This window comes from Pipistrellus kuhlii, unplaced genomic scaffold (assembly GCF_014108245.1).
Source record: "Pipistrellus kuhlii isolate mPipKuh1 unplaced genomic scaffold, mPipKuh1.p scaffold_m20_p_3, whole genome shotgun sequence".
NCBI classification, from domain to species: domain Eukaryota; kingdom Metazoa; phylum Chordata; class Mammalia; order Chiroptera; family Vespertilionidae; genus Pipistrellus; species Pipistrellus kuhlii.
This window is the reverse complement of record NW_023425529.1, coordinates 4,589,769-4,603,485: the sequence shown is the minus strand read 5'-3', so window position 1 is coordinate 4,603,485 and position 13,717 is coordinate 4,589,769. Positions and strand designations below refer to the sequence as shown.

General features: G+C 46.4%; 2 protein-coding genes and 1 long non-coding RNA gene across 11 annotated transcripts in view; 2 read left to right on the top strand and 1 right to left on the bottom strand.

Moving 5' to 3' along the window:
- Positions 1 to 7,555, top strand: part of HMGXB4 (HMG-box containing 4) — a 29,304-nt gene extending 21,749 nt beyond the window's left edge. For 6 of the 7 annotated variants that reach the window (XM_036458803.2, XM_036458810.2, XM_036458807.2 and 3 more), the window contains 4 exons: positions 878 to 983; positions 1,677 to 1,846; positions 4,851 to 4,973; positions 5,460 to 7,555. In XM_036458803.2, the coding sequence (XP_036314696.1) occupies positions 878 to 983; positions 1,677 to 1,846; positions 4,851 to 4,973; positions 5,460 to 5,504 (444 nt within the window). In that variant the 3' untranslated portion in view covers positions 5,505 to 7,555. The remainder of the gene's footprint in view (positions 1 to 877; positions 984 to 1,676; positions 1,847 to 4,850; positions 4,974 to 5,459) is intronic. The other variant, XM_036458804.2, reaches the window with a different exon arrangement.
- Positions 7,556 to 9,385: 1,830 nt separating this feature from the next.
- Positions 9,386 to 12,250, bottom strand: LOC123653121. The gene is made up of 3 exons (XR_006742751.1): positions 11,860 to 12,250; positions 11,541 to 11,673; positions 9,386 to 9,913 (listed from the first exon to the last, which is right to left on the bottom strand). It is a non-coding gene; the product is annotated as an uncharacterized LOC123653121 (long non-coding RNA).
- Positions 10,168 to 13,717, top strand: part of TOM1 (target of myb1 membrane trafficking protein) — a 36,071-nt gene continuing 32,521 nt past the window's right edge. For 2 of the 3 annotated variants that reach the window (XM_036458812.2, XM_036458811.2), the window contains exon 1: positions 10,168 to 10,742. In XM_036458812.2, the coding sequence (XP_036314705.1) occupies positions 10,691 to 10,742 (52 nt within the window). In that variant the 5' untranslated portion in view covers positions 10,168 to 10,690. The remainder of the gene's footprint in view (positions 10,743 to 13,717) is intronic. The other variant, XM_036458813.2, reaches the window with a different exon arrangement.

Genomic DNA, 13,717 nt, shown 5'->3' with positions numbered 1-13,717 from the left:
CTACTAGTCAGCCCAAGGTCTGAGAAGTGAGGAAAGGCATTCACTTAATAGTCACTGCAAATAATAAAGCCCTGGGACTATGTCTACTAGGGAGCCAGGTTCCAGACTATTCTCACCCACTACCAGGTAATGTCCCATACTGCGAAGAAGCTAATGAGACTGTGATAACTAGTCATGTGTGAGTCTTAGTCACTTTCCAGTAGGCTGATACAAAGGTGGTTTAGGAATTAGAATTGCCATCTTGCTTTAAGGTAGGGGTGTCGAACTCAATCAGAGAAGGGGCCAAAATCTAAAATCCAGCCTAAATCGCGGGCCGAATGGTTTACTGAACAGTCATAAACTGTCATTGTGATGGAAACGCAGCGGAGTACAGTGATGACAGCATGGTGCGGGCCACATTGCAAGGCCTGGCGGGACGGATTTGGCCCGCGGGCCTTGTGTTTGACACATGTGCTTTAAGGTATAGCTCATCTGGGTAAAACAACCTAAATATTTCTGACCCAAGTAGTTTATCTTTAGTTTCTATTTTTCATTTCAACGTTAGCCTACTGTTGGTATTGCCAACTAGCAAGTTAGAAGAAATATTTTAACCACATGGACATAATACTGAGCCAGATGTTTACTCTATGATTTTACATTGCGGTCTTAGAGGTCTAAAATCAGTGCTGAGAGCTGACCGTCAGCCTTGAGGAATGTTTGCAGTGCTCTGAGTTCGGACAGCATTCGGTGTCTGTGCCTGCTCAGTGGCCCTCTGCTTGAGAGTTAGCATCAGCCCTCTGCACTGTCCCGTCTCGTTTCTGTATTCTACTTTTCCATGACTGCTTTCCATTTTATTTTTACTTTTTGTTTGATTTTATTTTGCCGGATCTGATTGCAGATTTGGAAGCAAAAAGCTCAGTATCTGCAGCACAAACAAAACAAAGCAGAAGCTACAACTGTGAAAAGAAAAGCATCCAGCTCAGAAGGCTCCGTGAAAGTAAAAGGTAGTGGCCACATCCCTCTCCTGCTTGCTTTTCCCCGGAGCACTGTAAATTCTGCTGCCTAGCTGAGAAATTGGGAGAGCAGCCTACTTTAGAAGCAGACCTTGATGCCCAGGTATTATTACTAAACATATGTTGAAAAGGCATTTAGAAAATATAAATCAGAAGTCGGCAAACTTCTTTCGTAAAGGGCAAGAGAGTAAATACTTGAAGCCTTGCAGTCCCAAGTGCTTTTTGTGTGACATATTCTTTGTTTTATCTACAACCGTTTAAAAATGTAAAAATTAGCCAAAACCGGTTTGGCTCAGTGGATAGAGCGTCAGCCTGTGGACTGAAGGGTCCCGGGTTCGATTCCAGTCAAGGGCATGTACCTTGGTTGTAGGCACCTCCCCAGTGGGGGTTGTGCAGGAAGCAGCTGATTGATGTTTCTCTCTCATCGACATTTCTAACTCTCTATCTCTCTCCCTTCCTCTCTATAAAAAAATCAATAAAATATATATATATATTTTTTTAAATTTAAAATAAAAATAAAAAAATGTAAAAATTCTTACAAAAACAGGTCATGTGGCAGATTTGGCCCACAGTCCATAGCTGTGCTAATTCCTGGCATATCTCCCAAACGGGAAATCAGGAAGGGCATTTGTGTGGTGTTCAAGGCCATAGGAAGCTTGGTCTCTATTTCGTCTCTGTCCTCAGCTTCCTCGGCAGGAGTGCTGTCACCCCAAAAGAAGTCCCCGCCCACCACCATGCTGTTACCAGCCTCCCCGGCCAAAGCCCCTGAGACGGAGCCCATTGATGTCGCTGCGCATCTACAGCTGCTGGGAGAGTCCCTCAGCCTCATCGGACACCGCCTGCAGGAAACGGAGGTGAGCATAGCTGTCCGCAGCATGACTCCAGGGGCGGATAGAATTTGAGTCCACCCATTCATCCCACATATATGCATTGAGCAGCTACTGTATGCTGTGTTATGCCAGGTGTTTAGATGCAGTGATAAAGAAGACTTACAGTCATAGAAACATCTGGAGATTTGGAATTAAAGTGTACACTAATGCCATCCTATCGAAGCAGTGGCACAAAAAGAAATTCGAGTACCCTGTATTTTCCCCCCAGCTTTATTAAGATACAATTGACATATAACCCTGTGACTTATTATTTTTTAAATGCAGTAGGAATATGTCACTTGTAGTTCTAAGACAGTTTGAGTTTTCCTGCACATTTCCAGCAAGGTCTTTAACAGACGGATTAGGTTGTATGGAGGACTAAGAGTTCCTCTACTTTTTTGAGAGTAGGTAGCATATAGGAAATTGAGTTCTCAAGCTCTTCATTACTCTGCACTGGATATCACAGTAATTAATGCTCACCTATATGCCACCTGAAATTACATCTTACACTTTAAGGAACATGTCTTTATAGAATTTGCTCATTTAAGATTGAATGCCTGAAGCCTAGTGACTAGTGACTAGTGCAGTGACTAGTACCAGCTTACACAATGATTTGTGACCGGGCCCAGCTTGCCTCACTTCTAACCTGTCCTCATTCCGTTGTTCTGGGCCTGCTGACGCAGAGTAGTGATGGAGAATAGAGAGTGGGGGGAGTGAGAGGCTCTGAAGGGGAGCTGAAAGGCTAGGTAGCAGCAGTTCATCCCGTGGAGATGTTGGAGAGAGACATTCCAAACAGGAAAACTGAGCACATCGGTTTCTAACCTCAGGGTTTCCCACAGAAATAAGACCCCACTCCTACTTTAACCAGGTCTTTTAGCTCTTTTGTATTTTGGGGTCCACCTGTGGTTTGGGGGGCGGGTTGTGTATGTGTGTTTTGTTTTGTTTTTATATTTTATTGATTTGAGAGAGGGAGAGAGAGATAGAAACATTAATGATGAGAGAGAATCACCAATGGCTGCCTCCTGCACATCCCCTACTGGGGATCGAGCCCGCAACCCAGGCATGCGCCCTTGGCCAGAATCTAACCTGGACCCTTCAGTCCATAGGCCAACGCTCTGTCCATTAAGCCAAACCAGCTAGGGCATGTGTGTGTTTTTTAATATGTTTTTATTGATTTTATAGAGGAAGGGAGAGGGAGAGAGAGAGAGAGAAACATCAGTGATGAGAGAGAATCATTGATGGGCTGCCTCATTCAGGCCGCCTACTGGAGGATCAAGCCCAGAACTTGGACATGTGCCCCAACCAGGAATGGAACTGTAACCTCCTGGTTCATAAGTCTGCCCTCAACCACTGAGCCGCTGTAGCTGGGCCAGGAAGGGTTTTTTAAGAGCTTACTGTATGGGCAACACCAGTAGTTATTGGGAGACTATAAAAAGGAATAGGACATGGTTCCTGACCTCGAGTTGCTCTCCATTAGGAGAGTCCATTGAAGTTATATAAAATATTATCTATAATTAACTGTAAGGCAAAGTAATGGAATAATATTTCTAATTTTCTTTGAATAGTTACTCAACCAGCTTTGGTTCAGAGTGCTTCATAGCGATTCATTTAATTCACTCGGCAGCTTCCTGAGGCAGAAGGAAATAAATAAAACACAGACTTGGAGGTTAGGTGCTGAAGCAGAGCTTGAATTTGGTCCATGCTCTTCACCCATCCTGCATTGCCTCCCATGGTCTACTTCATAGCTACAGCCTAGGAAGCAGCTTGCCCCGTACAGAAACAGTGGGTGGACTAGCCAGCTCTGGGCCCAGCAGGCCTGGCCGAGCTCATTCTGGGCAGGACTCTGCTCTGCAGCCTCCAAGGAGATGCAGCCTCACAGCACACATAGTTGAAGCGGATTATGCATCAACTGGGCAAGGGTATTTGCAGCAAGCAGTCTTATTTCTTATCTCTGAATCACAGAGATATGGACAAGACGTTAAAGGACTACATTTTCTTCTTTTTGAGTCAACAAATCAACATAGAAAAGTGATATTATCAGCTATCAAAAGCCACATATTGGAGAAGTGTGTGCATGTTTATATTACATGCTAATGTGTAGGGCTGTAGAAGTCTCATAGTTGTTGCATTTGAGCTGTATTTGTGGCCTTCATAAGAAAAATACTTTTGCATGCCTGATCTCCGCAAATCTTCCCAGTAGCTCTCCAGAGTAGACGGCATTTGTTACTATTCCTAAATATAGGCTCTTACCACGCCCCCCCCCCCCCCCTACTATTCAAGACTACCCCAAGGTTGGATACAGGGTAAGATGAGTAAGGAATATAGCAAAGAAACCTGGGATTGTATTATAAAAGTTTTCTTTCTAAACAATTACAGTTACCGAAGCAGATACTTCTGCTTAGTTTCCTAGAACTGCCTAAGACTTAAAGAAAGTGAGGAAATCGAAACCAGTTTGGCTCAGTGGATAGAGTGTCGGCCTGCGAACTGAAAGGTCCCAGGTTCGATTCGGGTCAAGGGCATGTACCTTGGTTGTGGGCACATCCCCAGTAGGGGGTGTGCAGGAGGCAGCTGATCGATGTTTCTCTCTCATCAATGTTTCTAACTCTCTATCTCTCCCTTCCTCTCTGTAAAAAATCAATAAAATATATTAAAATAAAAGAAAAAGAAAAAAAAGTGAGGAAATGGCCCTAGCTGGTTTGGCTCAGTGGATAGAACGTTGGCCTGTGGACTGAAGGCTCCTGGGTTCAATTCCAGTCAAGGGCATATGCCTGGGTTGCTGGCTCAATCCCCAGTGGGGGGTGTTCAGGGAGCAGCCAATCAATGATTCTCTGTCACCATTGATGTATCTTTCTCTTTCCCTCTCCCTTTTTCTCTGAAATAAAATATATTTAAAGGAGAAAGGGAGGGAGGGAGGGAACCATACAAGGAGGGAGCGTCAGGAGTGGGCTTCCCATCACAACCGACGCCCCTCTCGTGCTCTCCCCTCCAGGGCATGGTGGCTGTGTCTGGCAGTTTGTCAGTGCTTCTGGATTCCATCATCTGTGCGCTCGGTCCCCTGGCGTGTCTGACCACACAACTACCTGAACTGAATGGCTGTCCCAAACAGGTCTTGGTGAGTTCCTCTTGTCTTCCTTGGAGTTTCATAGCCAGAACCCTTGGGAGCCAGAGAGGCCCCATCTTAAAGAGCTCTATCAGGCACAAGCTGCTACGGCATCGAGCGCAGAGGCTCCCGCCACGTGTGGGGACGTGATACTGTGTAACTCGCTGAACGCATGCCTTGCTCTCAGTGACACCAAACATGCCGTCCCCTAAAACAGTCCTGTGGAGGGAAGATTCTAGCCCTTGAGGTACTGCAACTGCTGTATCTCCTGTTTGTTCCACAGTAAGAAGTACAGGAGTCTTCTGCCTCTTTTGTGCTGGTATCAGTGGAGTAGCCAGAAGAAAGCCTAGCATAACAGACACTGGATGCCACCTTCATTCTCCCCGTTTTCTCAAACTCGGGTTTTCTTTCTCACCTGGGTCCCCCGCACAAAGAAACACGTGTCAGGGAGCCAAGGCTCAGAACTCTGCAGTTGAGTCTTTCCCCCTTGTTTTGCAGGCGAACACACTAGACAACATCGCTTATATCATGCCTGGACTGTGACAGCAGAGAACCCTGGGACAGAAACCTTGTCCTACCCCACTGCTGGTTTGTGTACATATGACCGTTCCAGATCTCTTCACTGGCCACTGGGTGTAGGTTTTAAATTTTTATATACATACACATAAATATATATATATAATGTACAGTATATACATAGGATTGTAACTATTTCGCTTTTAATAATTTTATGAAATGGCAAAGGCTTAGCCAAGAGGAAACCTTGTCATGAAAATGGGCTTGGGATTCTTTTTTCTCCTGTGGTGGATAAATCTGCCTTAAAAATCAATGTTACTTGAGGGCTGGGGCTTGTTCTGGGTGCCAAGTGCATCTCATTATGGACAGCTAAAATGTGATTTTTTTCCCAAGCTCAGTTGTACCTCCAGACCCATCACTGACCATTTGCCTTACCTGTCTTACAGTCTGAAATGTAAGAGGAAAGATTATGGGAAGATGCCAGGTGACCGAAAGTGCTAAAGCCTTTCAACTTGAAGTGTCTTAGGTGGGAGCTGATAAAATCGTTCCCATCTGAGAGTAATTGCGATGGCTTAGGTGAACCTAGGAGGGGTTCATTCCAGTTCCTGCGATACAGGTGTCCGTGTCTCAGCTTATTGTAATCATTGGCAGCCTCGGTGGGGGCCAAGGAGTTCTGTGAGCCCTGGCAACATACAACGCCTTGAAGAGGGTAACGCTGTCAATGCCACCAGTTGAACTGCATATATTGTGAGGCGACCCGGAATCTTTGTTTGGTCTGCAGAACGAAGAGCTGGTATCTTCCATCTGGCAGCATTCGCTTAGCCACCAGGTCCTCCCAGGTTCTGTGTAACTGCGTGGTGGCTGTTGAAGATGAACTTGGCCTAGTGGGATTCTTGGGTTCATCTTATTGGCTCCCCTGGTTGGCAGATCCACAGTGTTCTGCATTCCACACATAAGTGAATTGCAAAAAAAAAAAAGTAGTTGATTCTCATGTAGGTTTATTTATGTGCGCGTGTGAATGTATTTTAATTATGTGTATTTAACTCTTTAAAATCTTAGATTTTAATTTATCCTGTAAATTTCTGTATATATAATTTAATAACACAACCTCCACCAGCAACAGCATGTGGAAGATACAGATTGTTCTTTCTTCTTCCCTCCTTCCTTTGAAAACTCCAAATCATCTGCATTTGAAGGCATTGTGCCTCAAAAAGGAATCAATATGTCAGGATTCTAGTTCTTTATAATTCAATAATGTGAAGAAAGTGAAATAAAAAGGAATGTTTTCATTCCCAGCTGCCCTTATTTCCAAAGAACCAGACTTTTACTTCCTCAATCCAAAGAAGACAGCTGAGCGCTTCAGGGTTGTTTTTAAACGTGTGAGCCTCCCTGCCAAACGGCAGCTCGGAGGGAACTTGCTTTCCAGGCTCCACGAAGCTCCACAGCATCCAAGTGGAAGTTTGGGGACAGTGCAGCCAGTCCGCACCCCATCGAATGCCTCCCCTTGTCCCCAGAGTGGTTGCGGGGCTTTCTTAATGGTGTTCTGGCTGCTGAATGCCTTTCTCAGCTCAGAGCGGTTGGTTTTGAGATTTAACTGGGGAGACGGAAGGAAAGGGGAATGTTTGGGAACCAAAATCAGGAACAGAAATCTCGTTTCGATTTCGTGTGTTAGAACCTGTACCATGCCTCATCTGTACCCACGGAAGTTTCCTGTTTGACACAGGTATCAAGGAGGGGCCTTGAAGACATGGCTTAGTCCCGAAAGAAGTCAGTCCTGCCATGGTCATTTGTATACATTCATGCAAACCTGATGACCTGCTTTCTGTTTCTTTTCCTTTCAAATCCAATCCTATTGTATTTGTATTTAAAATTTGTACACATTTGTATAATAACCTGTACCTTGTGGTATTTGGTACTATTAGAGGAAAAATTTTGGATTCAGACCTTCTTGCAATTTTTATATCATTGTTTTATTTTTGTTTTTAAAATAAATCCTAGTGGTTTGATCCAAATTCCATTACAATTGTATAAAGAAATAAAATTTTGTACTTATATTATTAAAAACCACATTTTTAATATTTATAGTCCAGTCTCAGCTATCTTTTCCATGCTGCCAACCAAAGTTGCTCTGAAAGTAGAAAACCTGTTTTTCACACTATCTCCTACCATAATTCTTCTTTTTTTTTAAATCTATCTGGAATAGAGGTCAAGTTTCTGATCTTAGTCATTTTCCTATCATCTTGCTCTGTTTCTGTTAACTTTTACATTGTGGGGTCTCATATTTTCTCTTTTACAAACTACAAACCCAGTGACTGAGAAGTATAGCTCTGGTTCATTGACCAATAAAATTGCACGTACATTAATGTGTACACATAACTCAAGAAAATACCAGTCTTGTGTAAAGTTCACATATGAATCATATGTTCCAATATATTTCATGCTGTTTCAGTACTGTCTTGACTTAGTGATACTGCATCAGTCACTTAATCTTTATAGATATCCAAAGTCCCATTTGTAAAACAATGTTAATGTCACTTTCCTGTCTCTAAGCCAGAAGCCAGCCAAACTGACATGAATGGTTGGAAATATTTTGAACATTTAGTATACAGAGATTTGGCTTTTCAGGGTGTAAAAATTTCAATGCAAACACAAGGTGTTAATAGCCATAAATGATGAAATACTGTTGTTAAAAGTCTAACTTCTTATGGAGTAATTTTCATATCTCATTTTATCCTCCCACAAGCCTCATGAGTATTATTCCTCTTTACAAGTAAGGAGACATTTGCAGAAAAGTGCTTTTCCTAAGATTATATGCCTATTAAATGGCAGAGCCAGAATAAGCATGCTGGTATAGCCAACCCCAAAGCCTAAGCTCTCTTCTACCCAAAGCCACTTTCAGAAGTAAATTGTGTATGTAATTCATCAGAATCCTTTTTTAATATTATCTATAGTATTTAGCAAATGTGGAAATGTAGGAAAACCTAAGACCTTTCTTTAGGTCTGGAAGAGGAACCTGTTTTGAGAAAAGCATTTTTACAGAAGCAAAATTGAGTAAGTTATCTAAAGTATCTACAAATCACTGAATCAACAGAAACACGTTATCTGGGGCCATCGGGGCAATTTAGAATAATTGTGCTGTCCAGATTCCAGGATCACTTGAGTCAACAGTCTGTAGCTACTGACGCAATTTAGGATAATTGAGCTGTCCTGGTCCCCAAAAGAATTTGCTTCGATGACCCGTGAGATCACAATCAATGGGATATTCCAACGATCATCAATGGAGTATTGGGATAGCATCCATAAGTTCAGAAAATCAAAATAACTTTCTATTGTCTTAGCAAACAAATAAGTACAGAACCCAAACAGCAGTTTCTACCTGAGATGATTGCTACCATACTTCAATGTGATCCACTCCCTGTTTAGGGTCACATGATTGTCTCTGCTTTTTTACTATGAAGGATAAACCTTATGGCCATTTTGTTCTTGGCAGTAAACCAAGATATCATAATCACTTTAAACCAGAGTGATGATGTAGGAAGGCAAGAACTTACGGTAAATCACCCCACACAAACTAATTGAAGAATCCAAAGGAAGTTCCATACAACCAAGCAATAATCTTTTTTCATTTTTTATTAAGGTATATGTGTACATATCTTACCAATTCCTATACATGCCCTCCCTCCCCAGAGTTTTGTGTCCATTGGTTATTCTTATACCAAGCACTAATCTTAAATGAAGAAAAATATGAATGGTACCTGACAAGAAGTTCATCTAATGTACATCTCCCCTTATAGTCCAAAAACCATTATTGAAAGGTAGATTGATTCAAATGTCCATGTTATTGTGCTGGACAACAGTGGTGAGTAAAGCAGACATAGTATTCCAGCCCTTATGAAGCATCTAGACTTATAGGGGGAAAGGCATTTATTTATTAAGTCTCACATGCATTATTAAAACACTTCAAAGCACAGCAATTATGATTTCCATAACGTTTTTATATTGTAAAGAAGTTTGCCCTTAAACTGGTTAACATTTGTTAAACAGGTTAACACGCAGTAATGATTATAAGTTCACATTAGATTTTCCATCATCCTAAATTTCTGCAGAGTCAATTTACTAGCCTTGAATCACACAAACTTGATCAATAAATACTAAAGTCCCATACTATCAAAACAGTGGTTATTGTCTCTTTTGGGGTCTTTAGAGGAAAAAAACAACCCATTGATCTGGCGTCTAATGTGACATCTGAAACATGGCCCGGACTGGCAGGTTGAAGAACACAGAATTACAAAGCTGGGAAAGGCCTCTGAGAGCCTTCATTCTCAACTTGGGGTCAACAGCTGTGCTTCGGGGGCCCCAAAACTCCCCGAAGTTATATTGGATCTCTGCCTTTTCAGAAAGGCTCGTGGTTTCAAATTCTCAAAAAAGCCTGTGACCTCAAAAAAAGAAAAGTTGAGAGTCCTTGAACTAATTCCAGCATCCCGAGAATATGGGAAGCTGTTTGAATCACACCGTAAATGAATGGCAGAGATGAATCCCAGGCACCATTCGCGACATCTGCGTGCTCTCTGCTAGCCCGTCCCAAGCTGAATTTATTGAGTTGGCTCTCTGTCAAGGGAGCTCGAACTCCTGGCTCTTGTCTCCTATTTGAGATAAGTGAATCTGGGCTGCAGGCACGCCTCGGCTTGCACCTGGGAGACCTCAAACTCCGATAGGAAGAGTCCTATTAGGACAGGGAGACAACAGGCCAGAGAGGGTATCTACCCCCTCGGTGGGTGTGCAGTCACGGTGACGTCCCGAGGACTAAGACATTTAAAAAAGGAGCGCTGCCGTCGAGCTGGCTCTGCAACCTTAGCCAAGTCACCGCTCCGGTCTGAGACCCGGTTTTCCAGGTGTGTTACAGCATCGCCAGGCCACGCCCCCTAAACCTTGGGGGCGTGGCTTAGAGAGCCCCACGCCCCCGGGCTCCTTGCCGCCCTACGTCGTGCGTGACGTCCGTCGACGGCGAGTGAGCCCCCGTGAGGTCACTGCCCTCCCCCTCGGAGTGCCGACCCTCCTCAGGGGTGGGGCCCGTGTCCGATTCCAGACTCGCTCCGCTCCGCCCCCGCGGGCGCCTCCTCGCGGGCCAGCCCGGCGCGTCACGTGACGGGTCGGCGGCGCTGGCGGTTGCTGTCAGCTGATATCACGGGTTGGTGGCAGCGGCAGCCGTGGCGATGGACTTTCTCCTGGGGAACCCGTTCAGCTCTCCGGTGGGACAGCGCATCGGTGAGTCCCCGGAGCCTCGCCGGGCCCTGCCGCGAGGCTCCGCGCCCGGCCTGACCCCCTCGGGCGCCCGAGGTCCCCAGCCGCACCCCGGAGGGAGGCCGGGAGAGGAACGAGGCTGGCGCGTCTCTCTCCCAGACCCGGCCCCGCCCCTTCCCCCGCCCCCTGTTGATTGATAAGAACCGTGGCCCATTGGGAAGCCTCGGCTTGTGATGGGTGCCTACAGCAGCCAGTAGGGGGAGAGGGAGGGCGGGTCCTCTCGCGGCTCAGCCAACGGACGGCTGCCGGGGTCGCGAATCCAGGGAGAAAGTTTGAAGGGTTAAAGGGACTACGTGGTTTTTCAGTCGTTGGTTCCTTCGATGCCTCGGCGTCTCTTTCCCGGAACCCTGGTCGCGGCGGCGCCTGGTCTCTGGCCCTCTCTTTCCCGGCTCGCCGGGCCCTCCAGACACAGATACCTGAGAAGGGCCACGAGTCCATTCTCCTGGGATCCGAGACTAGGGCTTGGCGTCCAGGCGGCGACCTGTGGGAGGGGAGAGTGCGGGGCGGGGTGCGCTGGGCAGCCCTGCCTCCTCGGCCCCCGCCGGACCAGGCGGCCAGTCCTGGACCCCGAGGCCTCAGGACGTACCCTCCTCGGCAGCCCGCGCCCACCGGCTTCGGTTGGAAGTGGTCCTAGGAACCACCTGATGGCGCCTCCCTCATTCCCCAGTAAATGGCACCGCCGGACGGACGCCCCGGCCCTGGCACCGCTTACTCAGAGCCCAGGTCTCCTGACTCCTGACTCCCTGTGGACGGGAGACTGACTGGTTCTGTGACGTTACCTCCGTTGCCTAGGTTTCCTCTCCTGTAATTAGGGGATAATAATGGTCCCTGTCTCCGTGGGGTTGTTGTGGAGATGGACTCGTTCATTAGAACCGTGCCTGGCACATGGCCAGTGCTCTATAAAAAGAAAGAGGTGATGTTTATTATCATCGTTACTGAAATACCAACAAGTGAGTCTGGGGGCGGGGGAGGAGGGGAGGGCAGGGAGGGGAGAGAGCTGTCCCTAGAAGTAGCTGGACAATAGGTCTTGCAGGTTATTCTTTCGCACCCACAGGCCGAGGCCCAAACAGCTGACACTCACCCAGGAACGGCCTGGCCGGGCCTCCTTGCAGGAAGAAACCGCAGGCCGTTCAGTGAAATTCTCTCTTCGTCTTTTTGCTGTTTTTAGCCTGATATCCAGACTGGGAAAATTTGATCTTTTAGACAGAACGTTTGATCTTTGCACACGTACTGTCCTGGAAGCCAGACCTCACTTACGCCTGTCGACCAGCTCTGTGTTGTAATCGCCGCTGTGGCTCGGTTAATGGCTCTTCCGAGGTTTTGTAATCAAACCTCTCCAAGAGGGGTGTGGCAGCAGAGGATATGCACACCAGGAAACTCCTGGATCAGGGAGGGGGGCCTGTCCTCTCAGGACCACCGCCTCCACCCAACTCTCCCACACAGTCCCCACCCACCCCCAATTTCCCCCCCTCCCCCCCAGTCACTGTGTTGGAGCTGAAAAGAGGAGGCAGCTCTCCTTTCATCTCTGTTTCCCCAACTATTATACAAATGGGGCTGCTTTCATCACATGCCAAATCTGAGACTGACTTACTATAAAAAAGAAAATCTGGCCAAGCCAGCCAATTTTCGGAGGGTTCCTAGAAAAGCTCGCCTGGACTCTGGGCCTCAGTGGTCAAAGAAAACAGCTTCTCTCCTTACGCTGATCCAGGGTTGCCTCCTTGGGCAACAAATACTCTAGCCCAGGGGTCCTCAAACTTTTTAAAGTGGGGGCCAGATCACGGTCCTTCAGAGAGCTGGAGGGCCGGACTATATGAACTACTAATTCCTACTGTAACACCTCGGCTGCGCTCACTGCCCAAAAAACCTGGCGGGCCGGATCAGACTCCTCTGCGGGCCGCATGTGGCCTGCGGGCCGTAGTTTGAAGACGCCTGCGAGTGGCTCTAAATCATAATGCCTTAAAGCACAAACCAAGTTTTGCTGCTGGAAGGGTCCTTACCCTGCGGCTCTTCTCTCTTATGAAAACACCTCAGGCAGGGACCCACCCCGAGAGATCTGGGGTAAAGCCCATTATTGGTATTTCTAACAAGGTCTCAGGGATGCTAATGACACTGGGTTGAAAACCACATTGAAAATCTATTCCAGTCCATTGCCTTCATTTTAAAAAATATGTTTTTATTGATTTCAGAGAGAGGAAGGGAGAGAGAAAAGAGAGAGAGAGAAACATCAATAAGAGAGAATCACCAATCAGCTGCAAAAATCATCAATTGAGTACCTCCTACATGCCATCAACAAGGTTTCGAACCGGGACCTCCTGGTTCACAGGTCAACCAGGAACCACACTGGCTGGGCCTTCATTTTACACAGGACACTGAGGCCCAGAGAGGGGAAGCTGGAAAGTGTGACTCACCCAGGATCCCAGTGAAATGATAGGAAAGCTGAGATGAACTCTCCGCAGCCACTGAGATTTGAACCAAAGCAGAAGAGGCTGTAAAAGTAAAATTAAATGAAGAATATCAGCCATCGAGTTAATGCTCTCAGTATTCCATATTTTTTCTTATAAGATAAAGAAGCAGAAGTACCACCGATATCTGTGATTATTGGTGACCTAGTTGTAGCTGCTTGCATGTCTGCGAACTGCAGGAGTAAAATCATCTCAAGGCTGCCGACTCTGTCCCCGTTGAGAGGAGAGCCCCGTAGAATTGGCATTCCCAAGCACAGTGGTTCTAATGGTGTTCACCAGGGATCCCATTCACAGAGCCCCGGTGCTGCTCCCTCCACCCGCCCCTCCGTGCCCCCTTCAAACCCCAGGCATCGCCACCTGGCCCCTGAGGTCTTCTCTGACCCCTTCAAGTCCAACCATCGCTTTTGTGCTCTCCAAGAAGCACCCCCGCACAGGGGCTCCCTCACTGTCTGCCTTTGTGCGCTGAGCTTCCGCTTC